The 23,811-nt window shown below is 42.3% G+C and overlaps 1 protein-coding gene across 1 annotated transcript in view; it reads left to right on the top strand.

Annotated features, from left to right (window-relative positions):
* Nucleotides 1-21,799, top strand: part of dnah2 (dynein, axonemal, heavy chain 2) — a 53,180-nt gene extending 31,381 nt beyond the window's left edge. Inside the window, exons 47-87 of the mRNA XM_076111992.1 lie at nt 515-606; nt 790-985; nt 1,314-1,538; nt 1,773-1,877; nt 3,738-3,926; nt 4,524-4,609; nt 4,822-4,952; nt 5,163-5,312; nt 5,481-5,648; nt 5,875-6,035; nt 6,481-6,620; nt 7,771-7,903; nt 8,061-8,200; nt 8,590-8,800; nt 9,000-9,116; nt 9,418-9,559; nt 10,447-10,616; nt 11,002-11,118; nt 11,283-11,447; nt 11,615-11,737; nt 11,840-11,988; nt 12,187-12,253; nt 13,183-13,333; nt 13,465-13,613; nt 13,777-13,910; nt 14,161-14,305; nt 15,137-15,336; nt 15,846-15,972; nt 16,344-16,530; nt 16,623-16,771; nt 16,946-17,129; nt 17,410-17,600; nt 17,822-18,013; nt 18,337-18,521; nt 18,821-19,055; nt 19,394-19,545; nt 19,990-20,104; nt 20,226-20,402; nt 20,758-20,832; nt 21,320-21,467; nt 21,645-21,799. Of these exons, the coding sequence (XP_075968107.1) occupies nt 515-606; nt 790-985; nt 1,314-1,538; nt 1,773-1,877; nt 3,738-3,926; nt 4,524-4,609; nt 4,822-4,952; nt 5,163-5,312; nt 5,481-5,648; nt 5,875-6,035; nt 6,481-6,620; nt 7,771-7,903; nt 8,061-8,200; nt 8,590-8,800; nt 9,000-9,116; nt 9,418-9,559; nt 10,447-10,616; nt 11,002-11,118; nt 11,283-11,447; nt 11,615-11,737; nt 11,840-11,988; nt 12,187-12,253; nt 13,183-13,333; nt 13,465-13,613; nt 13,777-13,910; nt 14,161-14,305; nt 15,137-15,336; nt 15,846-15,972; nt 16,344-16,530; nt 16,623-16,771; nt 16,946-17,129; nt 17,410-17,600; nt 17,822-18,013; nt 18,337-18,521; nt 18,821-19,055; nt 19,394-19,545; nt 19,990-20,104; nt 20,226-20,402; nt 20,758-20,832; nt 21,320-21,467; nt 21,645-21,799 (6,228 nt within the window). The remainder of the gene's footprint in view (nt 1-514; nt 607-789; nt 986-1,313; nt 1,539-1,772; nt 1,878-3,737; nt 3,927-4,523; nt 4,610-4,821; nt 4,953-5,162; nt 5,313-5,480; nt 5,649-5,874; nt 6,036-6,480; nt 6,621-7,770; nt 7,904-8,060; nt 8,201-8,589; nt 8,801-8,999; nt 9,117-9,417; nt 9,560-10,446; nt 10,617-11,001; nt 11,119-11,282; nt 11,448-11,614; nt 11,738-11,839; nt 11,989-12,186; nt 12,254-13,182; nt 13,334-13,464; nt 13,614-13,776; nt 13,911-14,160; nt 14,306-15,136; nt 15,337-15,845; nt 15,973-16,343; nt 16,531-16,622; nt 16,772-16,945; nt 17,130-17,409; nt 17,601-17,821; nt 18,014-18,336; nt 18,522-18,820; nt 19,056-19,393; nt 19,546-19,989; nt 20,105-20,225; nt 20,403-20,757; nt 20,833-21,319; nt 21,468-21,644) is intronic.
* Nucleotides 21,800-23,811: the final 2,012 nt, after the last annotated feature.

Here is a 23,811-nt window from a genome sequence, read left to right as displayed (position 1 = left end):
GCAGTTGATATTGCAAACACAGGTTGATACCATGACAGTTTAGAACGTGAGTCCCATTTTGTGCCAAATTGTTCCCTAATAAAAAGACAATAACCCAGTGGTTCCCACCTTTTTAGAAAGAAAGGTTTTCAGATTACAGAAAATGATTTTCGTCCCCGTTAAATATGGGTCCATTCTATAAACCTACAGAAGATTTGTCTGAATGAGCAGGATTGCTATTGTGACAGCAGATTTGTTTACTGTTCCGCTGTGAAAAAGATTCTGACGTCAAAACATTAGTTGTCTGGCGCCCAACACTTTGAGAACTTCTGCAATAACCTGCACTTCTATAATCAGTTCACTAATCATTAACACTTTATCAATATGATGTGTAGATGGTTTGAAAATTGCAAGCCTTGGTTTGATTAATGTAAGCATCTTAAATGCACCACAGGCACGTTACTAATGAATCTATGAATGAATCTATCTGAGCAGGCACCAACATTCTCTGATCTTTTCATGTCAACTCTTATAGGACACGGTTTATGAGTACTATGTGGACACCAAGAACAAAACCTGGGCTTCTTTTGAAGATAAGCTGCCAAAGGGCTGGCGTTTCAATGCCAAGTAAGTAATGTGTTGTTATGTGTCTGACATCAGCTGTTGTCAGCATATATGTGTGGGAATGTGGATGTTTTATCCTTTACACTCTCTGGCAAAACAGTTATTTTCCCTTTTGAAAAAACACTATATGGTAAAACCTACCACGAACATCTGCAATGCATCTATATCCCTCCCTCCCTCCTGCAGTGCTCCATTCTATAAGATTATGGTTCCTACAGTGGACACAGTTCGCTACAACTTCCTGGTTATGGCTCTGGTGTTGGGTCAGTACCCAGTGCTGCTCACTGGGCCTGTGGGAACTGGTAAAACCTCGGTGGCCCAGAGCGTCCTGCAGGGCTTGGATAACAAGTGGGCTGCCCTCACTGTCAACATGTCTTCACAGGTTGGTTCAGGTCTCAATAAAGAGAAAGATGACTACCATGATTTATGATCTGAATGTCCTCAATGTCCACTGGACTGCAACACGCATGCTGTCAAAGGGTGTAATCTATAGATGCCACAAATACATATGCACATGCTAGCACACGCATCTTATCCATCAAGTGTTCCTCATTAATCTTTATCTATGCATTTTTCAGCTTTTTTGATCAGCTGAAATCACATACACATTGCTGCATGTTATTGTCACATGCTTTAGGTTTTTTCATGATATAAGGTACCCAATGAAACGTACCATTGGATCATTTCTTTGTCTCTCTGTGTCTGTCCAGACCACCACTAATAACATCCTGGACATTGTGGAGAGCCGCATAGAGAAGAGAACCAAGGGGCTGTTTGTGCCAGCAGGTGGGAAACGCCTGCTGTGGTTCCTGGACGACCTCAACATGCCGGCCAATGACCTCTTTGGCTCCCAGCCACCCCTGGAACTTCTGCGCCTCTGGATCGACTATGGCTTCTGGTATGACCGCCAGAAACAGACCTTAAAGTTTGTGAAGGTGAGAAAGGGCAATTTGACCGGAGCAGGAGTGAGGTCTGTTTTTAGATTATTATGAGATTAATATCTTATTATTTGTTCTGCCTTCTTAGTGCTTCCTCCATAATCACCTCTTTATTTCCATTCTCTCTTAGAAAATGGGTCAAGAGCTCTACATGGGTAATGTTTATTTCACAGGTGTGTGTTACTGAGGCCATAAAACTCTGTTTTCTGTTGTGTTTGTCTGCTTTGTTAGGACATGTTCTTGTTGGCGTCCATGGGGCCCCCTGGTGGAGGGAGGACTCGCATATCTGGCCGCTTACAGAGTCGATTCAATCTCATCAATATGACCTTCCCTCATGTAAGTCCCGCTGACTATTGAGCTGACCTCTCCTATCTTCTTCCTTCTCATCTCCTCTCTTACCACTGAGGATTAAAGTTAACAACATTTTAGTAACGAATTGAATTTGACTTAAAAAGCTTTTTAAATATATTAGATAAGCAATTCAATAATAATTCCCAGGATTTATATATTGTGTAGCTTTGACTTTTTTATCGATTAACTAAGAGAGACTCCCATTTTAGCAAAACTCAATTTTTCTGTCCCTTATTATTCCATCAAGTTTGATGGTGGTAATATTCAACCTGTCATTTTATCATCTTCAATCCCTGTTTATCAACCACTTTTAGATCTCGTCATACAAAAATGACCCTGATTATGATTGTAGCTTTCCTTTCCTTGCTCACTCCCTCTTCAGCTCACCTCTAAGCTGCGGTCGAATAGTCCTTTTTGCTTAGGAAGGTTCCTAACTGAGTGAAATGACCCGGAAGTATCTAAGTGGCCGCCATGATAAGAGCTGTTCGAATTCTGTCAATGCTAAGGAAAGGTGCTTCATTGCTTCCTGTATTAGCTCCTTTAGCATAGGAAACACCGGACCTTTCTTTTCGAAAGGAAAGTAGATAATTCCGCCCCACAATTCCTTGTGGCGGCAACATTTAAAGTGACGCACCATTCGGCCATCCATGAAAACAAACAATATGCTTATCTTACACAGGTTTAACAATTATACTCATACCACAGTCATAAAGTAATGGGATTAATGTTGATGAATATGAATAGACAGGGACAATCCTTATGTTTCATATGTATTTATTTTCTTCAAACATGTAACAAATAAGTTTGTTCAAAAAGAATACGAAATAAAATGAACAGTAAATATAGCAAACTGTCATTTCACAAATTCTCAATAACAAGAAGCTTTAATAAAACAAAACAAGCTAGGCCTATGATAGATTATTAAACTGTCAAAAAGCAAAATATAACCGAACCGTTGAATTTACATTATTGCACAAAGGAAATGTTGATATTGAACAGTTTCATTGATGTTGCACGACTAAATGATCAGTTTCTACTGAAGCAGTGGTGATTGTTCAGTGTGACAACAGCAGGAAGGAAGGAGCTCCGGTTGCTCTCCTTCACACACCACGAGTGAAGCAGCCTCTCACAAGAGAAGCTCTTTATAAAGTCTGCATGCTGTTTGGTAATATATTTCATGTATTAGTTGTGCTTTTTGTAGTCCTTCTTCGTTGTAGTGTCGCCATGGCAGACCTATGTCAGTGACATCCGCCATCACATCATAATTACATAGCTTAGTGAAAGTGGAGTCCGATTCTCTAAACACCACGGTTGTCTTTTTCTAACTCCTTATGAATTCTCCTTCACATCTGTCCTTGACCCCATGACATTTTTCATCGAGGTCAATGAAAAGTGGTTAGGAATAGACGTTAGGAGGTCATTTTTGGACTTTTGGACCGCAGCAATAGTCTCTTTTCAGTCTTTTTCAATTTTTTATCAAAAACTCTCATCTTTGTTGTTGTGCTCCTTTCAACCTTTTCCCAGTCCATCTTTTCTTCATTTTATTTGTTGTGCCTCCCTCAACTCCTCTCCTCTTTTGTATTGCCACATGAGGGCAAAACGCATTTGATTTTGAAAATGACTGGAACCATATTGCACTTGGAGTAAACCCCTTTAAACACTTACCTTGACACTTGTGTGAATTGGACAACATGAAATTGACTCATCACACCTCATATAAGATTCCTATTCTGTTCTATTCTTCCCTTGGCCAGTAACACTTTGAAATCTATAAATCTTATTGACACGGCTGTATCATTGACAAGATGTACCACACTTAAACAGACCTGTTTTCTCTTCATGTAGGAGTCCCAGATCAGGCAGATCTACAGTACCATGATCAACCAAAAGCTGGAGGGCTTTAAGGAGGAAGTGAAGCCCATTGGAGAAGTTTTGACTCAGGCCACCTTAGAACTGTATTATGCCGTGACAGCTCGTTTTCTTCCCACTCCAGCCAAGACCCACTACCTCTTCAACCTCAGGGATATGTCCAAGGTACACAATAATTCATAGAGAATGGTTAAAGCGATACAAGTATACCAGCACACACATACATACAGTACGTAAAATGTGTTTTTCAAGAAAATCCAACTAGAGCCTGGGGACTTCAACTCAACTTCAATTTAGGAACACACTCTATACTAAGCCTCACACTGGTAATTGGGGTAACCAATATCAGGGGAGACTGTGGCTCAGTGGTAGAGCAGGGTCGTCCTTCAATCAGCATACTAGTCCATGTCGATGTGTCCTTGGACAAGACACTCAACCCTAAATTGCTCCTGCCTGCTGTGTATGAACGGGCATGAATGATTAGTTAGAGTCCTGATGGGGAAGTGGCACCTTGCACCGTAGCCCCTGTCATCAGTGTATGAATGGGTGTGAATGATGACATGTAGTGTTAAAGCGCTTTGAGTGGTCAGAAGACTAGAACAGTGCTGTACTAGTACAGTCCATTTATCATTTCTCAATGGCTATGGTAATGTTTACTTTCTTGAAAGTTACTGAGATTTTATATAACTTAACCTGTATAGTTATGTGACCTGGGTCACAATTGCGCTCCATGATTTGTTTTCAATGTTCCACCCATTCTAGGTGTTTCAAGGTCTGCTAAGAGCTCACCCAGACTTCCATGATACCAAAAACAACATTGCTAAACTGTGGATCCATGAGTGCTTCAGGTAACGAGAGACCTTCTCACAGTCATACAGCATATTTACTGTAGTTCCAGCTTCATTGTGTCATTAGTGTCGTTGTCCCTCAACTGAGGCGGAGGACATGTCCGTCTGTGAATGGCGTTCTACTTTATTTTACACTGGCCAAAAGATACAGTTGCTTTTGTTGGGTATGTATTGGATAATATTTGTTGTCTATGTTTTTTTGTTGATTTTAGGGTTGTTTCAGACAGGCTGGTAGATCACAGTGACATGGAGGCCTTTGTGGCTTTGCTGGGGGAGAAACTAGACTTACTCTTTGACCTCAAGTTCCACAACATCTGCCCGAACAAACAACCGCCAATATTTGGTACATTTGTATCTACACACACACAAACATACATCCATCACCCAGCAATGTCAATTTCACACCAATGACTGTAATTATTCTCTTACAATGAGGTTAATGGATTGGTGGGTCAAGCATTATGAAACTGTTAGATTAATGATTACACCAGAAGATATGAATGTGTTAACGTGTGTTTATTTTTATCTGTGTGTGTGTTTGTGTGTGTGTCAGGTGATTTCCTGAGTGAGTCTAGTGTGTATGAGGAACTGCTGGACATGAATGGTCTCAAGAAGTTCATGGAGACCCAGCTGGAAGACTACAACGTGACACCCGGCGTAGTGCCCATGAACCTGGTGCTCTTCCAAGACGCCATCGAACACAGTGCGTCTAAAAACACACACAAATCCACACACACCCTCATACACATATTAAAATTGACACGCAGTGCAGATGTACTGGGAATAAAAAAAACAAAAAAAACAGGGCAGTTATAAGAATACTGAACATGTAATTAAAATGTATTGGTAATATTTCATTTTTCCTCCACAGTAACCCGTGTAGTACGTGTGATCAGTCAGCTCAGGGGCAACATGCTGCTGGTTGGTGTTGGGGCCTCTGGCAGACAGAGCCTGTCTAAAATGGCTGCCTTCATCTGTGAATACCAGGTATTCCAGGTGGAAGTCACCAAGCAGTACCGGAAACAGGAGTTCAGAGAAGGTGAGATCAAACACACTACTACCAGATGTTGGAGAAAAGGAAAGCATGACGATATCGCCTATTGCTTGGAAATTAAATCGAGGAAAACTTAAACCAAAGACAGATATTAAACAATATTAGAACAACAATGTACTCAAATATATTCTTTAAAACAGTTACTTCCTCTCATCCCATCTTCAGTCAGCTACAATATATATAGGAAGTTTTTTTCTGTCCTTTCTTTCAGACATCAAGCAGCTGTACTGGTTGACTGGTGTGGACAACAAGCCCACAGTCTTCTTGTTCAATGACACCCAGATCGTAGACGAATCCTTCCTAGAGGACATCAATAATATCTTGAGCTCTGGCGAGGTGCCTAACCTCTACAAGCAGGACGAGTTTGTTGAGGTCTGTATTTTATATGTATATTAGGTATTTTTGGCCTCCTGTCTTTGCATCTGTCTAACTCTATTTCCTATATTCCTATCTTCTATTTTCAATTGTATTTGTATGCTTGCATTCATATTGTATTTATGGTTTAAATAAACTCAATTCACACAGAAGATAGTGAAGAAAATAATCTAGGCTGAGTTTTTTTTTTGACATTTTACAGATTATTCTTGCTATAAAGTGTGAATGTTCTGTGAAGGTAAAAACCTCCGTGTCATGCAAGACTGACCCGACTGTAGTGGTCGACTTACAGTCTGCTCTTGAAATCTTCCTTAAGTAACATTCAGCTTCTCATATGTATTAATCTCACATTCTGTGGCATCTGTAGGTCATTCACGTTTTTAACCTTTTTAAACCTACTTCCAATTCTCATAACATGTAATTGTTGTCATTCTACCTCTAGGTGTGCAATGCTCTGTCAGAGTCTGCCAGGAACAACAATGTAACGGAGACTCCTGACTCCCTGTTCAGCTACCTGATAGAGCGAGTCAGGGACAACCTGCACATAGTGCTCTGTATGAGCCCAGTGGGAGAGTCCTTCAGGTAGATTTTGTTTCTTGCAGCACACTGTGCCCTATAATATACCTGGGTTAGCAATATGTTCCTCCCTCCTCTTTTTTCACCTCTCTTTACTGTTGACACAAATGTTTATGGAAATGAACACAGTATTTATGCACAGTGCAACTGTTTCCTGCATTACCCCTCAGCAGCTCCTCAAAGGTACACTGGGGACAGTAAGTCAGGCCTCACCATGACATCAGCCATTAACACATTGTTAATGGCTGACTGTTCGCTTGTGTTGTCGAGCAAATGAGGTTTGGTCACTTTGGTGATTCTGTAGCAAAGACCTGAGGCTCGCTGTATTTCCAAACAGTGTGGATTCTGTGACAGAGAGGGCCAGCTGTCTCCACACACACATACACACACACACACACAGGGGCGAGTATGCATATTATACATACATTTTCTGTTATTCATTCTCTGTGTCCCGTGTCACACACATTCACACTTCAGATTTTTTCTCACAAATCTCCTCTTCCCCCTCAAGCAATGATAGTTTGGTGGTAATTAGTAGCATAGGGTGCTGTTCACACATAATGCTGCCCATTGGACTGGCAGGCACCATTACCCAGAGCTAATCACCAGTCTCTCAGTGACAAGTCGTCCTGGCCCTCTGACGACTAGCTGCTATTACTGTCCATATCACACATTAGGGCCATACCGCGTTTTTTATCACTCCCCCTCTTCGCCTTCTATGCCTCTTTTGTCAACAGGGCTCTAGCTATCAATAGCTACCGGGGAGAACAAAAGCACTGTCCTCTCCTGTCTTGGTTATGCAGTGGTTGATGCACTTGTGACCTAAAACTTGTAAAGCCTTCATTTTATCGCAAGATTGTTCAATGGGAGACAGAATTAAAAGGAAGGCTTAAAGGGAACAATCTAAATGCTGATATTGTCATTATTCTATAGCCATTATGTAGTACAATCAACATTTAATTCACAATGATAAGTTACAGCAAAATTTAAATTATAGCTTTTTGCAGCAAAAAACAGCATTCGTTTGAATGACTTTGAAGCATATCCAGGATGCATTATGGCTTCATTATTTTCTGTGTCCACAAGGGTGTAATGGAGATCATTATATCAACAAATGATATCTGAATACAATTTATAAATGTCTGTTTGCCAACAGGAACCACATCCTCCAGTACCCAGCGCTTGTAAACTGCACCACCATTGACTGGTTCTGTGAGTGGCCCAAAGATGCTCTGCTGGAGGTGGCTGAGAGGTACTTGGATGGACTGGAGTTGGGCTCCTTGGAGGGGGTGAGGCACACACACACACACACACACACACACACACACGTAAATACACATTTTTATGTGTGAGCAAGTTCATCCTCATGTATATTGTATATTATCTCAAATCCCTGGTATGTGTTCTCATACTTGGCCAATAAAACTCAAAATTCTGATGTTGTAGATCCAGACAAAGGTAGCCAGTGTCTTCGTGACCACACACCAGTCGGTTGCACAGGTCTCCCAAAGGATGAAGTTGGAGCTGAGGAGACATAATTATGTGACACCCACCAACTACCTGGAGCTGGTGTCTGGATACAGAAAGTAGGCACCTTTAAACATTCTCTTTCACTTATTCTTGCTTCTCTTTCTCCTCTCTTCATACCACCTTCAAACGCTTCATGTGTGTTTTGATAGATTGTTAACATTGAACTGGTTCCATTGTAAGCTCAGAGTGTCAGTGCTCACACCAAGATAATGCATACATTAGGTGTGGATGCTCTCGGATCATGCATCAGAATAGAGCGAAACCAGAACAAGCAGACTTATAACACAAACCTGGTTCATTCTAGCTTGGAAGTGATTCACTTTACAAAATCCCCATGTTAATCATCTGATTGCATATATGTGTGTGTGTGTGTGTGTGTGTGTGTGTGTGTGTGTGTGTGTGTGTGTGTGTGTGTGTGTGTGTGTGTGTGTGTGTATACATCCAGGTTGTTGGCAGAGAAACGCAGTGAACTGGGGGAGCAGGTGAGCAAGCTGCGTAATGGCCTGTTCAAGATCAATGACACACGGGAGAAGGTGGAGGCCATGTCTGTAGAGCTTGAGGAGGCCAGGAAGCAGGTGGCAGAGTTCCAGATACAGTGTGTCGAGTTCCTGTCCGTCATTTTACAGCAGACGACGGAGGCTAACAAGCAGAAGAAGGTAAGCAAGACAAAAATGTTTGCATGCGCACACAGTTATTAAATAGATTTCAGCAATAATTTGATAACGCATAATGTGATTCACACCCACAAAATTCTTGTCAAATTAGTGGTTTGTGTTTGGGAAGGTCTGTGGTGGTTTGCTAATAGGAAAGATGCGTATAATAGTCAGTGACACATTGGTGTATGTTTGTGTTGAGGTGGTGAGTGCTAAAAATGTGAAAATCGGGGCAGAAGAGTTACAATGCAAAGCCATGGCTGAGAATGCACAGAGAGATCTGGACGAGGTCCTGCCTGCACTGAATGAGGCCATGAAGGTAGAGCTCTTTGCTATTAACTTTTATAATCCTTTCAGTCCCTCTGTGTGTATTTACTGTAGGTGCTGACTTTGTTCATAAATGTGTCTGGTTGAACTATTTCCTTGATACTTGATGAGTAATAATCCTCCACCTTTCAGTATATTTGACTGCTCTGCTTCTCTCCAACACTAATATAAGCACCTTGCCATTTGAGAGTGGGGCTTTCTGGCTGTCTAAATTTCAACTAAACATGACTCAGCGAGCAGTACACCCTTCTTACACCCACACATTCTCTTTTCCTTCCTCCTTTTGCACCTAGGCTCTGGAGTCTCTGAATAAGAGGGACATGACGGAGATCAAGTCATATGCCTGTCCCCCAGCGCTGGTGGAGACAGTGATGCAGGCTGTCATGACCCTTCTGGGCAAAGACCCTACCTGGGCAGAGGCCAAGAGACAGCTAGGTGAGAGAGAAATGTCCTGGATTTTGCAATTATAATAACTGATTCAAATTAAGTTTGCTGCTGAGCTGTCGGTTTATAAGGTGGAATCGTCCCCAGTTCAGTGGGGCAAAGTGAAACAGAAACCCAAGTAGAAGAACATAAAACAAAGGTTAGCAGCTAAGGGTAGATTAAACACACTATTTGCACACACTCAAAATGTAATAATATGTCTCAGATAAAATGTATCAAAGAGACTATCACAAAGCAATTCTATTCCAAAGGGTCATTTGATAGCGTTTTGCATTTAGTTTTATATGACCAGAGGCCTTATGTTTTCATGTTGTCCATCCGTCCGGTACTTTCTCTTGAACGTAATATCTCAGGAATACCTGTAAGGAATTTCTTAAAATTTGGCACAAACGTCCACTTGCACTCATGGTTGAAATGATTAGAATTTGGTGGTTTTAAGGTCACTGTGACCTCACAAAACAGGTTTTGAATCATAAATCAAGAATTCATATGTTAAAGTATGACAATTTCATATCCTTAGGATAAAGTGATGAATTGACGCCAGCCTAGACAGACATGAATTTTAACTGCAACATGACTGGTTGATGGAGGCCAACACATGAGGCGCTAATTCTAGTTTTTATTAGATTCTACTTTCAAAAGACTATTTGTGTAAATTAGGTGTACATTGCAATATTTGCTGGAACACAAGTGAAGATAATCAACCTTCAGAAACTGCACTGCATTTCCCTCTTGTTGATCAAAAAGCTGTGGAGTTGTCATGACAATAGATAACACAAAAAAGGTGAAGGAAAATGAATTAAACTGAGAGACACGCATAAGAGAAAAAAATACAAATCTTCATGGTTTTCTGACCTATGTGACTTTGTTTCTGGCAGGTGATTCCAACTTCATCAAAACTTTAGTTAACTTTGACAAGGACAATATATCGGGCCGTGTGTTGAAGAATATCGGCCAGTACTGCAGAGAAGTAGACTTCCAGCCAGAGATCATCGGCAAAGTATCACTAGCTGCCAAGTCCCTCTGCATGTGGGTCAGAGCGATGGAGGTAATAGAGTGTCTGCTGGCTACCAGCACACAATCACACACACACTCTCTTACTCACACTTACAGATATGAATAGTCACCATAAAGCCCCAAGCTCACGTAATAGTTTGTAATTAATCATTTGTAGCTAATTGTTGTTGAAATAGTTAGTAACTGAATGCATCCAGACAATGGCACTAATATTGGCACATTGTACACACGTACAATTCAACAATGAGCTGTATGATTAAGTGCATTACTGCGTAGCAGCAGAAAAAAAGCATTTGCTATAGTAAGCATAGCAAAGGTGCTATCACAAAACAATTGGAGCTTTTTGTGAAATGAATACATGAACAGGAAAATAGGTGGCAAAACTAAATCCATGGATGTGTGCATTGTTCCTCCAGGTTTATGGGCGTGCCTTCAGGGTGGTGGAGCCCAAGCGGGCTCAGCTGAATGCTACCATGGCCCAGTTAGCAGAGAAACAGGCTGAACTGGCTGCGGCCCAGGACAAACTGCGAGAGGTATGGAGCCCAGTGCATCTATCAAGCAGCCTGATAGGCATTTAGACATGCATATATATATATATATATATGAGTGCAACAGTAGCATTATAGTGACTCCAATGTACATATGATAGGACTATTTATGATGAATTTATATAATTGCTGTGCGTGTCTGTGGGCAGGTGGGGGAGAAGAAAGACCAGCTGGAAAAGGAGCTCGGTGAGAAGCGGATCATGCAGAGTAGTTTGAAGGAGAAATCCGATGAGATGGAGATTAAACTGGACCGAGCTGACAAACTGGTGACTGGACTGGCTGGAGAGAGGGTTCGCTGGGAGGAGAGAGTTGCTGTAGGCCACACACAAGCACACACACACAACAAAAATGTTAACTCTTCTACTACTGGGAATCTGTCTTTTCTTTCTGGGGGGGTTGTTTGGGGCAAGGTAGAAACAAACAGATCACACAGTACAATACATAACTCACATATACACTCATACCCATGTATGTGCTTCAGGGTCTTGAGGAAAACATGGGATACCTGGTGGGAGACTGTTTACTTGCAGCGTCTTTCCTGTCCTACATGGGACCCTTCCTTTCCAACTATAGAGATGAGCTGCTTGCCATCTGGATGGAGGAGGTGAGGCACACAGACACACGCCTCATAAAAACATATAAAAGCTTGCCAAATACTTGAACTCCCTCTACAGTTACTACTGTACTCTGTTTACCCTTTCCTCAGTTACGGGACTTAGCGATCCCGTGCACACCAGGGTTCAGTTTTGCAGTCTTTCTGTCCACGCCTACAGTCGTGAGGGACTGGAACATTCAGGGCCTGCCCTCCAACGCATTCTCCACTGACAATGGAGTTATCGTCACCCGCGGAAACCGGTCAGTGCATGTCAACACAATCTGTTAATAAATGTTATATTCACTAATATTAGCTGTTGTCCAGTAAGCATTCAAAATTAAAATGCTTTTGTATTTTTTTTTTCTTGGATTTGGATTTTGTTGTGTTCACTGTACAACACGTGTGTTTCATACTGCAAATACAAGTTGGCTCGTTTTATTTCTTTCCCTTCTTTCAAGATGGCCACTGATGGTGGACCCTCAAGGCCAGTCTATGAAATGGATCAAGAATATGGAGATGAAGAGAGTAAGTCTTGACTCTCCAACTTTATTCTGATTCATATTCTATGTTCTCGTGTCTTAACTGTTGTATTTTTTGAACAATCATGGATAATTGAGTGCATAGGAAGGTGTCCAGAGAAGACGGATGTATGCACTCAAATTTTACAAATGACTTCATGTATTTACCGTTACCAATGCTAATGTTGCAGATCCCTTTGTTTCAGACACTCAAACTTTGTTTTTTTAACAAACCTGGTAGCTGTATCGCCCACAAAGTTCAGAGCAGCTCGGGTAGAAAGTTCAACTGAACTTTCGGGAGCGGACATCCGCGGAGAGCCGTTGCAACACACCACACACACGATCAAGGAGGAGTCGCACGCAAAAGCTGTTTTTCCGTGATAATGTCAATAATATTTTAACTCTCATGATTATTTACCACACTATTACTCAAGAAAGGGAATCAGTGTGTTGAAGAACAAGGATAATCTGTATTCTCAAACTGCTTATTCCACCTTAAAACAACTTAATGCCTTTGTGCCCTGCATTTCAGGAGATAAATAGCACACTCATCACTTCGTACTATATGAAATAGTAGGCTGGTCCTCATAGCAACAAGAAGAGGACCATCACCATTTTTGTTGAGAAATGTCTTCTACTAAAGCCGGCTCAGACAATCGCATCTCTGCTCAAATTTAAAATATATTTCAACAGACCAGATTTCAGGACTGGCGGATTCTTGATGGCCCATGAGTATATGCTGAACTTGGGAAGACTGTACCATACCTCCCAGTACTTTGCATAACATCAATGGAATCAACTTCAAACGACAGTGAAAGTCCCATCCCATTGGAGGACTATGACTTTGTGTGAGACGGGCTGTGTTTTGTTGTTTGTTTTATCCCTCTTCTATGTCTCTTTCTGTCCTCCTGCGCACATGTCTGTCCACATGTGCAGGGTCTGAAAGTAATAGACTTTCAAATGCCAGACTACCTGCGGGTGCTGGAGAACGCCATCCAGTTTGGGAATCCTGTTCTGCTGCAGAATGTCCTGGAGGATTTGGACCCCTCTCTCGACCCAATTCTTAACAAGTCCATGACACGGATAGGTGAGACTCAAACACACTCATACAGTACATACACAAGTTCACAAATTGAAATACCAACTGCTGAAGTTTTCAGCTAAATATGAGGCTGTGGCTGAATCCAAAGAGTGCATGGGTGAACATTTTTTTCTCAGGCGGCCGGCTGCTGTTGAAGCTAGGTGATAAGGAGGTGGAGTACAATCCAGAGTTTCGTTTCTACATCACCACCAAGCTGTCTAACCCCCACTACACACCAGAGATTTCTACAAAGACCATCATCGTCAACTTCGCCGTCATGGAGCAGGTCTGAGTTTGTGTGTCTGTATGTTTGGGCTCCAGCTCACTATTGTATACTTCTCTATATGTACGCGTATCCTCAGTTGTGTACACATACATTTAGAGAGTATGAGTTGTTTCCTTAAATTATCTGTTTGTGTGTGTGTGTGTGTGTGTGTGTGTGTGTGCAGGGTCTGGAAGCCCAACTACTGGGAATTGTGGTGCGTAAGGAGCGTCCAGAGCTAGAAGAACAGAAGGACTCTTTGGTGATCAGCATTGCTTCTGGCAAGAGAAGCCTGGAGAAGCTGGAGGATGAGATCCTCAGGTTGTTTAGCTATTACAGTAATAATACTAGTAGACAATGATATGATGACTTACCTTCCTAAGAGTAAGTGATTCAAAGTTTTCAAGTCAAACTTTAATTTTTGATGTATGTGAACCCTCATGTGTTTGTGTTTGCAAAATGTTTTTCTTGGTCTGTCATGCTTAGTAGACATTGTGGCACTGTTTTGTTGTATTTATGTATGTAGGTTGTTGTTTTTTTATGTTGTATGCGTGTGTGTCTACTCTACCAGGCTGCTGAATGAGGCGACTGGCTCACTGCTGGACGATGAGCAGCTGGTGAAAACCCTGCAGACATCTAAAGTGACAGCTACTGAGGTTTCAGAGCAGCTTGAGAGCAGTGAACAGACCGAGATCAAGATCGACTCTGCTAGAGAGGTCAGGAGCAGGGGCAACCTCCGGGTCTGAAAAGTGCCTTAAATTAGCATTCTTCCTAATGGCCATTGGGGGGGGGGCTCCTCTGGTTGTAAAAAGAAGTCAGCTTGAATAGAAGTCTATGGGAAAATGACTCTACTTCTCACTTGATTTATTACCTCAGTAAACATTGTGAACATGAGTTTATGGTCTCAATCTCTAGTTTCAAGTCTTCTTCAATACAGCATGATGTTCATGTAGTAAGCTATGGTCCATTTAGAGTCAAATAGACCACAAAGCAGGGTATGCTTTAGGGCGGGGCTACTGTGATTGACAGGTTGCTACCACGCAGTTGTCTGGTCTTGGAGTTGTCGTCTTACAACTTTAACCCTCTCACAGTGTGGTTTCAGTTCATGAAAGTTATTGTAACTTTTTTTGTTTGCCTAAAAATGTCTTGCATTCAGTTGAATTTAGAACCACCCTCATGTGTTATTTCTCGTTGCAAAAAAAACAAGATGATGACGGCCAAAATGCCAAACTCGAGACTTCAAAATGGCAGTCCACAAACCACTGGGTGATTTCACAGTGACTACGTCCATTTCTTACATACAGTTGATCAGGTGTAGGGATGAGGGGATTGGGGCAGCGGGGGAATTAGGTTTTATGAACGACTATCTTTAGGATTTTGGACCACTAGTAAGATAAAGTGAGCAATTATAAACCAATGGGGTTTTTCTGGAAAGTTTTGGTGGCCATTTGTCTGCATATTAAAATAATGTTATTGAAATGGTTCATTTGCATGTCAGTTTGTGCATAGAGTATGTGAACATAACTTAAAGTGCTCTCTCCTTACAGGCCTATCGCCCATGTGCCCAGCGAGCCTCCATCCTCTTCTCCATTCTAAACGACATGGGCTACATTGACCCCATGTACCAGTTCTCACTGGATGCCTACATTGACCTGTTCAACCTCAGCATAAAAAAGAGCAAGTGCAGCAACAAGCTGGAGGAAAGGATAGATAACCTCAATGAGTACCACACACATGCAGTATACAGGTGAGCCAGCCCTTTTCATAAATATGAGTCAAAGGAATTCCAGTCAGAAAATGTTTAGTATGGACAGAGAAAGACCGTGATGTAGAAATAAGCTGTATAACTGTACTGACAAACAAAGCTTTACAATCTTGGCACTTAACATTTACACACACATGCACACTGATGGCAGCAGACGTGCCATGCAAGCTGCTGGCCTGCCCATTGGGAGCAATTTGAGGTTCAGTGTCTTGCTCAAGGACACCTTGACATATGGACACGAGGAGCCTATATTGAACTGCCAACCCTGCGATGAGTGGACCTGCTTTACCTCCTGAACCTCAGCTGTGAACTGAGACATACTATAGCAACATAGCCCTTAATGCTACTGTAGCAAGTAATTGTGTCCTTGATAGAGACGTTTATGTCATATCCTATCAGTTCACTTATTGGAATTATAAGTTTGTGATATGATCAATCAGAAACATACACTGTCTTTTTTTTTAGCTAACTCTGTATGTTATCCTCTGCAGGTACACGTGTCGTGGTCTGTTCGAGTGCCATAAGCTGCTCTTCAGCTTCCAGATGTGTGCCAAAATTCTGGAGGTGGCTGGAAAACTCAACATGAATGAGTACAGCTTCTTCCTCCGAGGAGGACTCGTAAGAAAACAGAGTACACACTCAGACATCTTGTTTTTACCTTGTTTGATTTGGGATAATCAAACAGGACACACCTTTTATTCTCAAACTCTTGGAACACTTAATGCCCCAAAAGAATTTCCACTGTGTATTTAAATGTTGAGCCATGTAGAAGTTATCTTTACCCTTCAAAGACAGCCGACAATGTGTTTTCCCAAAATGTCCATAGCCATTACGTTTTCCAAAACTACCCTTCCTCTCCAGTGAATTTCTTAATATCTCTGGGGCCTGGTGCTGTATCATTGATGTGTTAATGGGTTATTTGGACAATTTATTGAAGCATTGATGGAAGGATAGTTTGCCTACTGAGTAACTGATGGATGTGCTTCTAGGTACTCGATAAGAAGGATCAGATGTACAACCCCTGTACCAGTTGGCTGGTAGACTCCAGCTGGGACAACATCACAGAGCTAAATAAGCTGCCCAACTTCCATGGCATCATAGCCTCCTTTGAACATTACTCCAGAGACTGGAACCTTTGGTTCACCAGTGCTGAGCCAGAGGTTGCCACACTACCAGGTCTGTATGTGCTGTGGGAGTTTTTTCTTCGGTACTTTGTTACTGAAGAAAATGGTCTCCATTATAAACAATGACGTTTTTTTCCCTTCTAGATAATTGGGAGCATAACTGCAATGAGCTCCAGAAGATGCTGATAGTGCGCTCTCTGCGTCAGGACCGTGTCTCCCTGTGCGTCACCTCCTTCATTGTTAACATCCTCGGCCATCACTTTGTGGAGCCGCCTGTTCTTGACATGAAGGCCGTGAGTGTTCTTCTGTTGGTCCCTGTTACTTCTTCCCTCTTGAATATTAGATGTAAAGCTTTGAATTGGAACAAATGTTTCAAACATTTTATTTGCATTGTTCTGTTTGATTTTAGCTCAAATTCAGATTTCTTTCTTTGTCCCTCTTTGCTACTGTCTCTGTTCTCTCTCCAGGTTGTGGAGGAATCCACCAGCAGGACTCCTCTGATCTTCATTCTGTCTCCTGGGGTGGATCCCACAGGAGCCCTGCTGCAGCTGGCTGAGGCCTCTGGTATGAGCAAGCACTTCCATGCTCTCTCTCTGGGCCAGGGACAGGCCCCCATCGCCAAGAGCATGATAGAGGAGGGTGTCAAGAATGGTACAACACTAATCGCTCTGTCTTTCTTCCTGCTCCTCTGTGTCGGATTCATTCAGTGGCTAAGAAGTGTCATTTTGTCTCTTGCAACTGATTCTTTTAGTGTCAAAAGTCCCTTGTACTTAACAAAGTGTACGAAGTGCTTAGATTGGGCGTTTTCTTTCTTTTGTGGTCACTGCAAGATAACCTAACCACACAACAACAACTACAACTAGACTTGAAATAGAAATATCTAAACAAGTTATGTCAGCCTATCTGAAGCCTCTCTGTTTCTCTGGACCAGGTCACTGGGTCTTCCTTGCCAACTGCCACCTCTCTCTCTCATGGATGCCTGAGCTGGACAAGCTGGTGGAGCAGCTACAAGTGCAGGAGCCCCACTCAAACTTCCGACTCTGGCTCAGCTCCTCGCCACATCCTGAATTTCCCATTACCATCCTGCAGGCTGGCATCAAGATGACCACAGAACCACCAAAGGTGCATGTGCTCACAAATGTGCTCACACACACACACAGATTTCCAGACTTTACATATCTTCTATAACGCATACATGCTGTACATGTCAACATATATACATGGAAGTTCTTTGAATATTCAGTTTGAATTTGCCTACACATATTTTACAGTAAGATGTGCATACAATACACGTACCAACCTCCATAGTGGTGTTAAAACTGTTAACACCCTGTTGTTTTCAGGGCGTGAAAGCCAACATGAAGCGTCTGTACCAGCTGGTGACGGAGTCTCAATTCACCCGCTGCTCAAGACCCGCATTGTACAGGAAGATGCTCTTCTCCCTCTGCTTTTTTCACAGCATCCTGCTGGAAAGGAAGAAGTTTTTACAGCTGGGCTGGAATATTGTCTATGGATTCAACGATTCTGACTTTGAGGTCAGAGCTTTATCTGACACTGAAGGAAACAGTGACGGCTGAAGGCAGAAAGGCCATTTTATACCCTGTCAGAGTGTTTGTTAGACAAATGGATAATGACAATCGAATTGAAATGTATGAGACTATTTGTTGAATCTGATCCACGGTCCTTTGCTGCATGTCGTCCCCGCTCTCTCCCCTTTTCCTGTCAATCACTGCTCTATCGCATAAAGGCATATACAGCTTAAAATGTATGAGACCACCTACTTACTTCCTTTACTTCTTGGTCTGTATCTTGCATTTCAAAGTCAGTCTGTTAAAATCCTCATCTTGATGCCCCCCAGGTGAGTCAGAATCTGCTCAGTCTGTACCTGGATATGTATGAGAAGATTCCCTGGGATGCGTTGAAGTACCTCATTGCTGAGGTCAACTATGGAGGTCACGTAACAGACGACTGGGACAGACGTCTTCTGACCACATACATCAGCGACTACTTCTGTGATGCTGCCGTGAACCAGCCCTCCTTCAAGTAAGACACTTTAACACACATTCATTATTACACATATACATGTATGTTTAAAGAAGAGGAATTCTAGCACTCCATACATTCAGGCAGTATGTGCTAGAGACTATTTTCAATACACTAACTCTCTGTGTTTTTGTCATTTATATTGGCAGGGTTATGTTTTGCTGCTATGTTTCTACATCAGTTACTTCAGATGAGATGAAAATAATCTCTCCAAGGAAATTGGAAATTGTACACCAATGTTTCTAAAAAACATCTTATATCAGTGACTTTATATTCTGTCAACCCCATTTATCTGTCAGGTTGTCCTCCTTAACATCCTATTACATCCCCAATGACGGACCCCAGTCTTCCTACAAGGAATATATCAGCAGGCTGCCGTCCACAGAGCACCCTGAGGTGTTTGGCCAGCACTCTAATGCAGACATTGCCAGCCAGATCGCCGAGACCAGGACGCTGTTTGACACCCTGCTCTCCCTGCAGCCCCAGGTCACCAGTCCTACTGCTGCGGGGGACAGGCCCAGTAGAGAAGATAAGGTGAGAAAGAAGCAAGGTGGGAGAAGTGGAGGGAAGAGATAACCAGTTTAATGGAAATACACAACTTAATAGACGGGCATAGGATGAGACCAACAATTTAAACATGCTTTAAATGTTATGGTAGTGTAATAGTGCTAAAAGATAAGGTTCTTTTGGTTGTTGGAGCATGACTGATGTCGGAGTATGTGTGTATTTTAGAAAGGATTATCAAGAGCCGAAGCCTGAACTATTATAAGTCCTCCAATTTAATGCAGCACCACAATCCGACTCTGCAGTTTCTTCACTGCAAATACTTGTGTGCAGTATATTTGTAAGTTATGTTTGCAACGTGCCTCCAGGTATTAGAGCTATTGGCAGACGTCCGTAAGAAGATCCCGCCATTGATTGACTACGAGGGCACCAGATCCATCCTCCAGTACAACCTCTCCCCTATCAATGTGGTCCTGCTGCAAGAGATCCAGAGATACAATTCTCTGCTGGACACCATCATGTATGATCTCTATGTCTGCATGTGTGTTTCTTTGGGTTCGATTGTCAGAATCTCTGCTAGCCGTGTGTGTGTCGTAGGCACTGTACCTCTGTGTGTGTAACTGTCATGTGAAACTAACCGTGTCAACAGGGATAGGGATGTGCTGCTAACATTGAGCAGTGGCAGCAGACTAAGTGGCCGTGGTTGTTAACCTGAATTTATCCCTTAATTCCAAAAACATTAATCCAAATATTATTTGCAATTTGTGTGTGTAAAAACTAAAACCAGTCATTTTCAAGGGAAACCTGCTACACAAAGAGGCACTAGCGTCAAAGATGCAAATCAGTAACAATCGCCCAATCACCTGGCCTGTTTATTTGTACCTCTATGTCCAGATGCACGGTAATCCCAATAGATCCAGACTAGATGACGACTAAACACCTACAGTGTGTGTTTGTGTGTTAGTTCATCCCAGGCAGAGCTGGAGAAAGGGATCAGAGGCTTGGTGGTGATGTCATCCAGCTTGGAGGAGACTTTCCGCTACATCCATGACGCCCGTGTTCCACCGCTGTGGGAGAAGGTACCAGACCCCCCACCTCACTTGAGAATTTTCACACAATTCTTCCACACCTGCATTATGAATGGCTGCCAACTGCTGGAAGCATGTAATTGATTCATCCCTCACTGTATATGGCCTCTAGGCGTACCCTTCACTGAAGCCCCTGGCAGCGTGGATCAGGGATCTTTCCCTGCGGGTCAGTGAGTTTGCGCGCTGGGCAGAGACGGCCGAGCCCCCCAAACTGTTCTGGCTCTCCAGCTTCACCTTTCCCAACGGGTTCCTCACCGCTGTGCTGCAATCCTCTGCTCGACAGCACAACGTGAGAGTTCACACAGCCACATCCACACAGGCAGAAAGACGCTGTCACTACATTAAGGAATACCGCTTGTATTGTCTTGTTTGTCTTGGATGGCCATATAATATGAAAGGGGTTCCCAGTTGACTATTGAACCTGGATACCAACAGCTCGAATTCTGTTTTTAAATCTTTGTTTTTAAGTTATGTCATGTTTGATTTTCACAGCACACATCTTACAGACATACTGTATATAAACACATTGGTTTTCAGATATACGCCCTGTGTTGGTTTGGCAAACACAACCTGCTGAACACTTTTCTCTCATAGATTAATCTCAACATCTTGCCCATTAACATGGTGTCGAACTGTTCTTTCAGATATCAGTGGACAAGCTGTCTTGGGAGTTTATAGTGTCCACTGGAGATGACAGCCACCTTATTTACCCGCCCAAGGTGACTCCCTCTCCACACATTTCTAACATTGACTCTGTGTGTTTTTTCCTGAACAATTTTCATTCAAAGCAGAAAGCCGCTCCTCTCTCGTCCCGTTCCTCAAAACTACTCTTGCTTTTTTCATCTTTTACAATTCACATTTTGAAATACGTGTTGCTCCCACTTTGTCATTGTAGCTCTTTATTCTCACTCGCTTCATCTTTATCCCTTTCTTCTCTGTATCAACTTCTCTGTGCCTCCCCTCACTTCCTTTTAGCTCTTTGACTCTGTTTCCTTCTGTCCAAACGGATCTGTCTTTTTTCTTACCCTCCTATCTCCTCTATCTTCCTCTTTGTCTCGACCCTCTCTCTGTCCTCTTTCTTTTCCTCTTTCCCGTGGTTTTTACCCCTCCCACTCTTTTTCTTTCACAGGTTCATTTACTTAATGGCCTTTTCCTCCTTGTTTCCTTGCTCATTCCCTCTCCTCCCTGCCCCCCCCCCCCCTACAGGATGGAGTATTTGTCCGAGGTTTGTTCCTGGAGGGGGCTGGTTGGGACAAGAGTAACTCCTGTCTGGTGGAAGCTAAGCCCATGCAGATGGTCTGTCCCATCCCCACCATCCACTTCAAACCTGTGGAAAAAAAGAAGGGAACCAAGAGTGAGTTGTTCTTTCCTCCATCTGTCTTTCCATCTTCCTCTCTTGTTTTGTTTTATTCTATTTTTAATAATTCATCATAGGTTTCTTGTTTTTTCATCTGTCTGTATATAATTTGTGATGTCATGCCCTGTGGTTTTGCTGTCTCATATCTGTCTGTGTGTCTGTGTGTGTGTGTAGGTATGTACCTATGTCCGTGTTACTACTTCCCGGTGCGTTCGGGGGTGGCGGGCCGGCCATCTTTTGTGGTCGGTATAGAACTCAAACGCGGAGCTGTGACCCCAGACCACTGGATCAAGAGAGGGACCGCTCTGCTCATGAGCGTGGACAACTGAAGGCCTTCACACACACTCACACTTTTCTACTGGTTCATTATTTATTGTTTAAGCTTGTTTCTGACTTTGTCTGCTTTTTAAAAAGTGATATTCTTATTTGTGACACAAGGCTTTAATAAACAGCAAATTCAATTTCAAATGTAAACACTGTGGTACTTTTAAAATGTATTGCATTAACAATAAATGAAGTGAGTCATTCTTTGACACTTTAAAGTTGGTCAGACACAATACTGGTCAGGTCTCTCTCTCTTCTTTGTTCTGTTTTTACCCCTTTCTGGGCTGTCAGCCTCTTTACTTTACTCACATATACAGGGAATAGTCTCCTACTGTGAAGGGATTTGTTTTAATGGAAACTTGCTTCTTTGCAACATCTGGATCAAGGGACTGTCTGGTCATGAAAGGGTCTGTTGGCAATCTGGTGAGCTGTTATCCATCGTGTAACAACACTAATGGACTAATAAAAAATTTAGAAAATATGTGCTTATTAACACCATTGGACATGCTTTAGAATACACTGACTTCACAATGTTTTTATGAAGCCCATAATATATCATGCTTTGCAAACTTATTGACCAGACAGTCCTGGAATTTCCAATCAGTAACAATCTTTATCTGAACAGAAGTCTGTTGCTGGTAGTTTTACATCCATAAACCATAGAATTATATTTTTATTTTGTGTAAATTACGTCCACACTTGAAAGGACTCATTCCAAACTCCTGAAAGGGAGGGAGAGAATAACAAGAGTAGGAGCCTGGAGAAAGTGAGCCGGGGGGAGAATTGCCCAGTAATGAGAGAGGGGGACAAGAGAGACGGGGACTGAGGTAAAGGTTGTATTCAGACGTAAGGATTGTCTTCCTGAAAGACCGAACATGAACTTCCTCAGGGTTTTGGAGCCGCCATGTCTGTCTGTCTGTGTGTCTCTGTCTGTGTGTGTGTGTGTGTGCGTGTGTGCGTGTGTGTGCTCTGGTGGTCTCTTGTTAGGTGGGAGATACAGTGGGAGATACAGATGCACGTAATGCAGATGTAGTTGTAGGCCAGCTTGCTAGCTCTGGCACGTCAAAGAATACGCCCAACATGTCAAACTAAAGATCTGATTGGTTGAACACTATGACAATCAACAATATTGTCCCCATTCACTTAAACTGCACATGAATTCACTTGTGAGTCTGCAGGCCTCGGGCCTCTCTTCTTACCTAGAGACACAGAGGTGAAATCTGATTGGATAAAAGCTCTACTTGAAACAAGCTGCACTGGAAGCAGAGCAACTGAGGAAGACAGTAGCTGTGCAATGAGAAAATAATATTTTTTATAAATTACAATACATGTAGTGTATTTAAGAAAAATTATTAAATTATAAAATAGCTATAACTTTGTGATTCTGTTTAGGCCAGCAGAGAAGGCCTTGCTGGCCCTGACGATTAATCGCGATCACCCAGCACTAATATATACACAATAGTCTGGTGGTATGGCAGCTGATACTTCTGTAATTCTTGCCAGACTGCAGCAGGTTGAACATTACATTTGTAAAACGTGGTAAACCTAAATGGTCATGTTAGTTAGAAAAAAAGGAACACCGCTATGACGTGCAAGGAGAGGGTCGTGTGATCGAAAGGGTAGTCCAGATAATTCCTCATCGCTTGTACTTTTACTGTTAAAGCAGTAGAGCAAAAGAAAACAAATACAAAGATGAATATACAACAACATAAAAAGTGGGATAATTTTTACTGTATACATGTGTACACGTGTGAGGTGGGCGTAGTACAAGTTGTGCAAAACGAAATACAAATACTGTCAAGTTGGTGCAGTTACGGATCAAATAATTTAAACATTTTGAAAGACGTGTCCAGGCTAACAATGTGTGTTTTGCTCGATGAAGACGATCCAAAACAATTCTTTTGTATCTATATAATGTACCATGTATTGTGATTCAAGTCAGTTATTCTTCACTGTAGAGAAATCACCTTCTTCAGTCAATACGACCCGAGGTCGGTGGAATGGGAAGAGTTTTGTT

This window comes from Anarhichas minor, unplaced genomic scaffold (genome assembly GCF_050575085.1).
Source record: "Anarhichas minor isolate MPS153535 unplaced genomic scaffold, ASM5057508v1 ptg000046l, whole genome shotgun sequence".
Classification (NCBI taxonomy): Eukaryota; Metazoa; Chordata; class Actinopteri; order Perciformes; family Anarhichadidae; genus Anarhichas; species Anarhichas minor.
The sequence above is the reverse complement of the archived record's forward strand: the minus strand, read 5'-3'. Positions and strand labels throughout refer to the sequence as shown.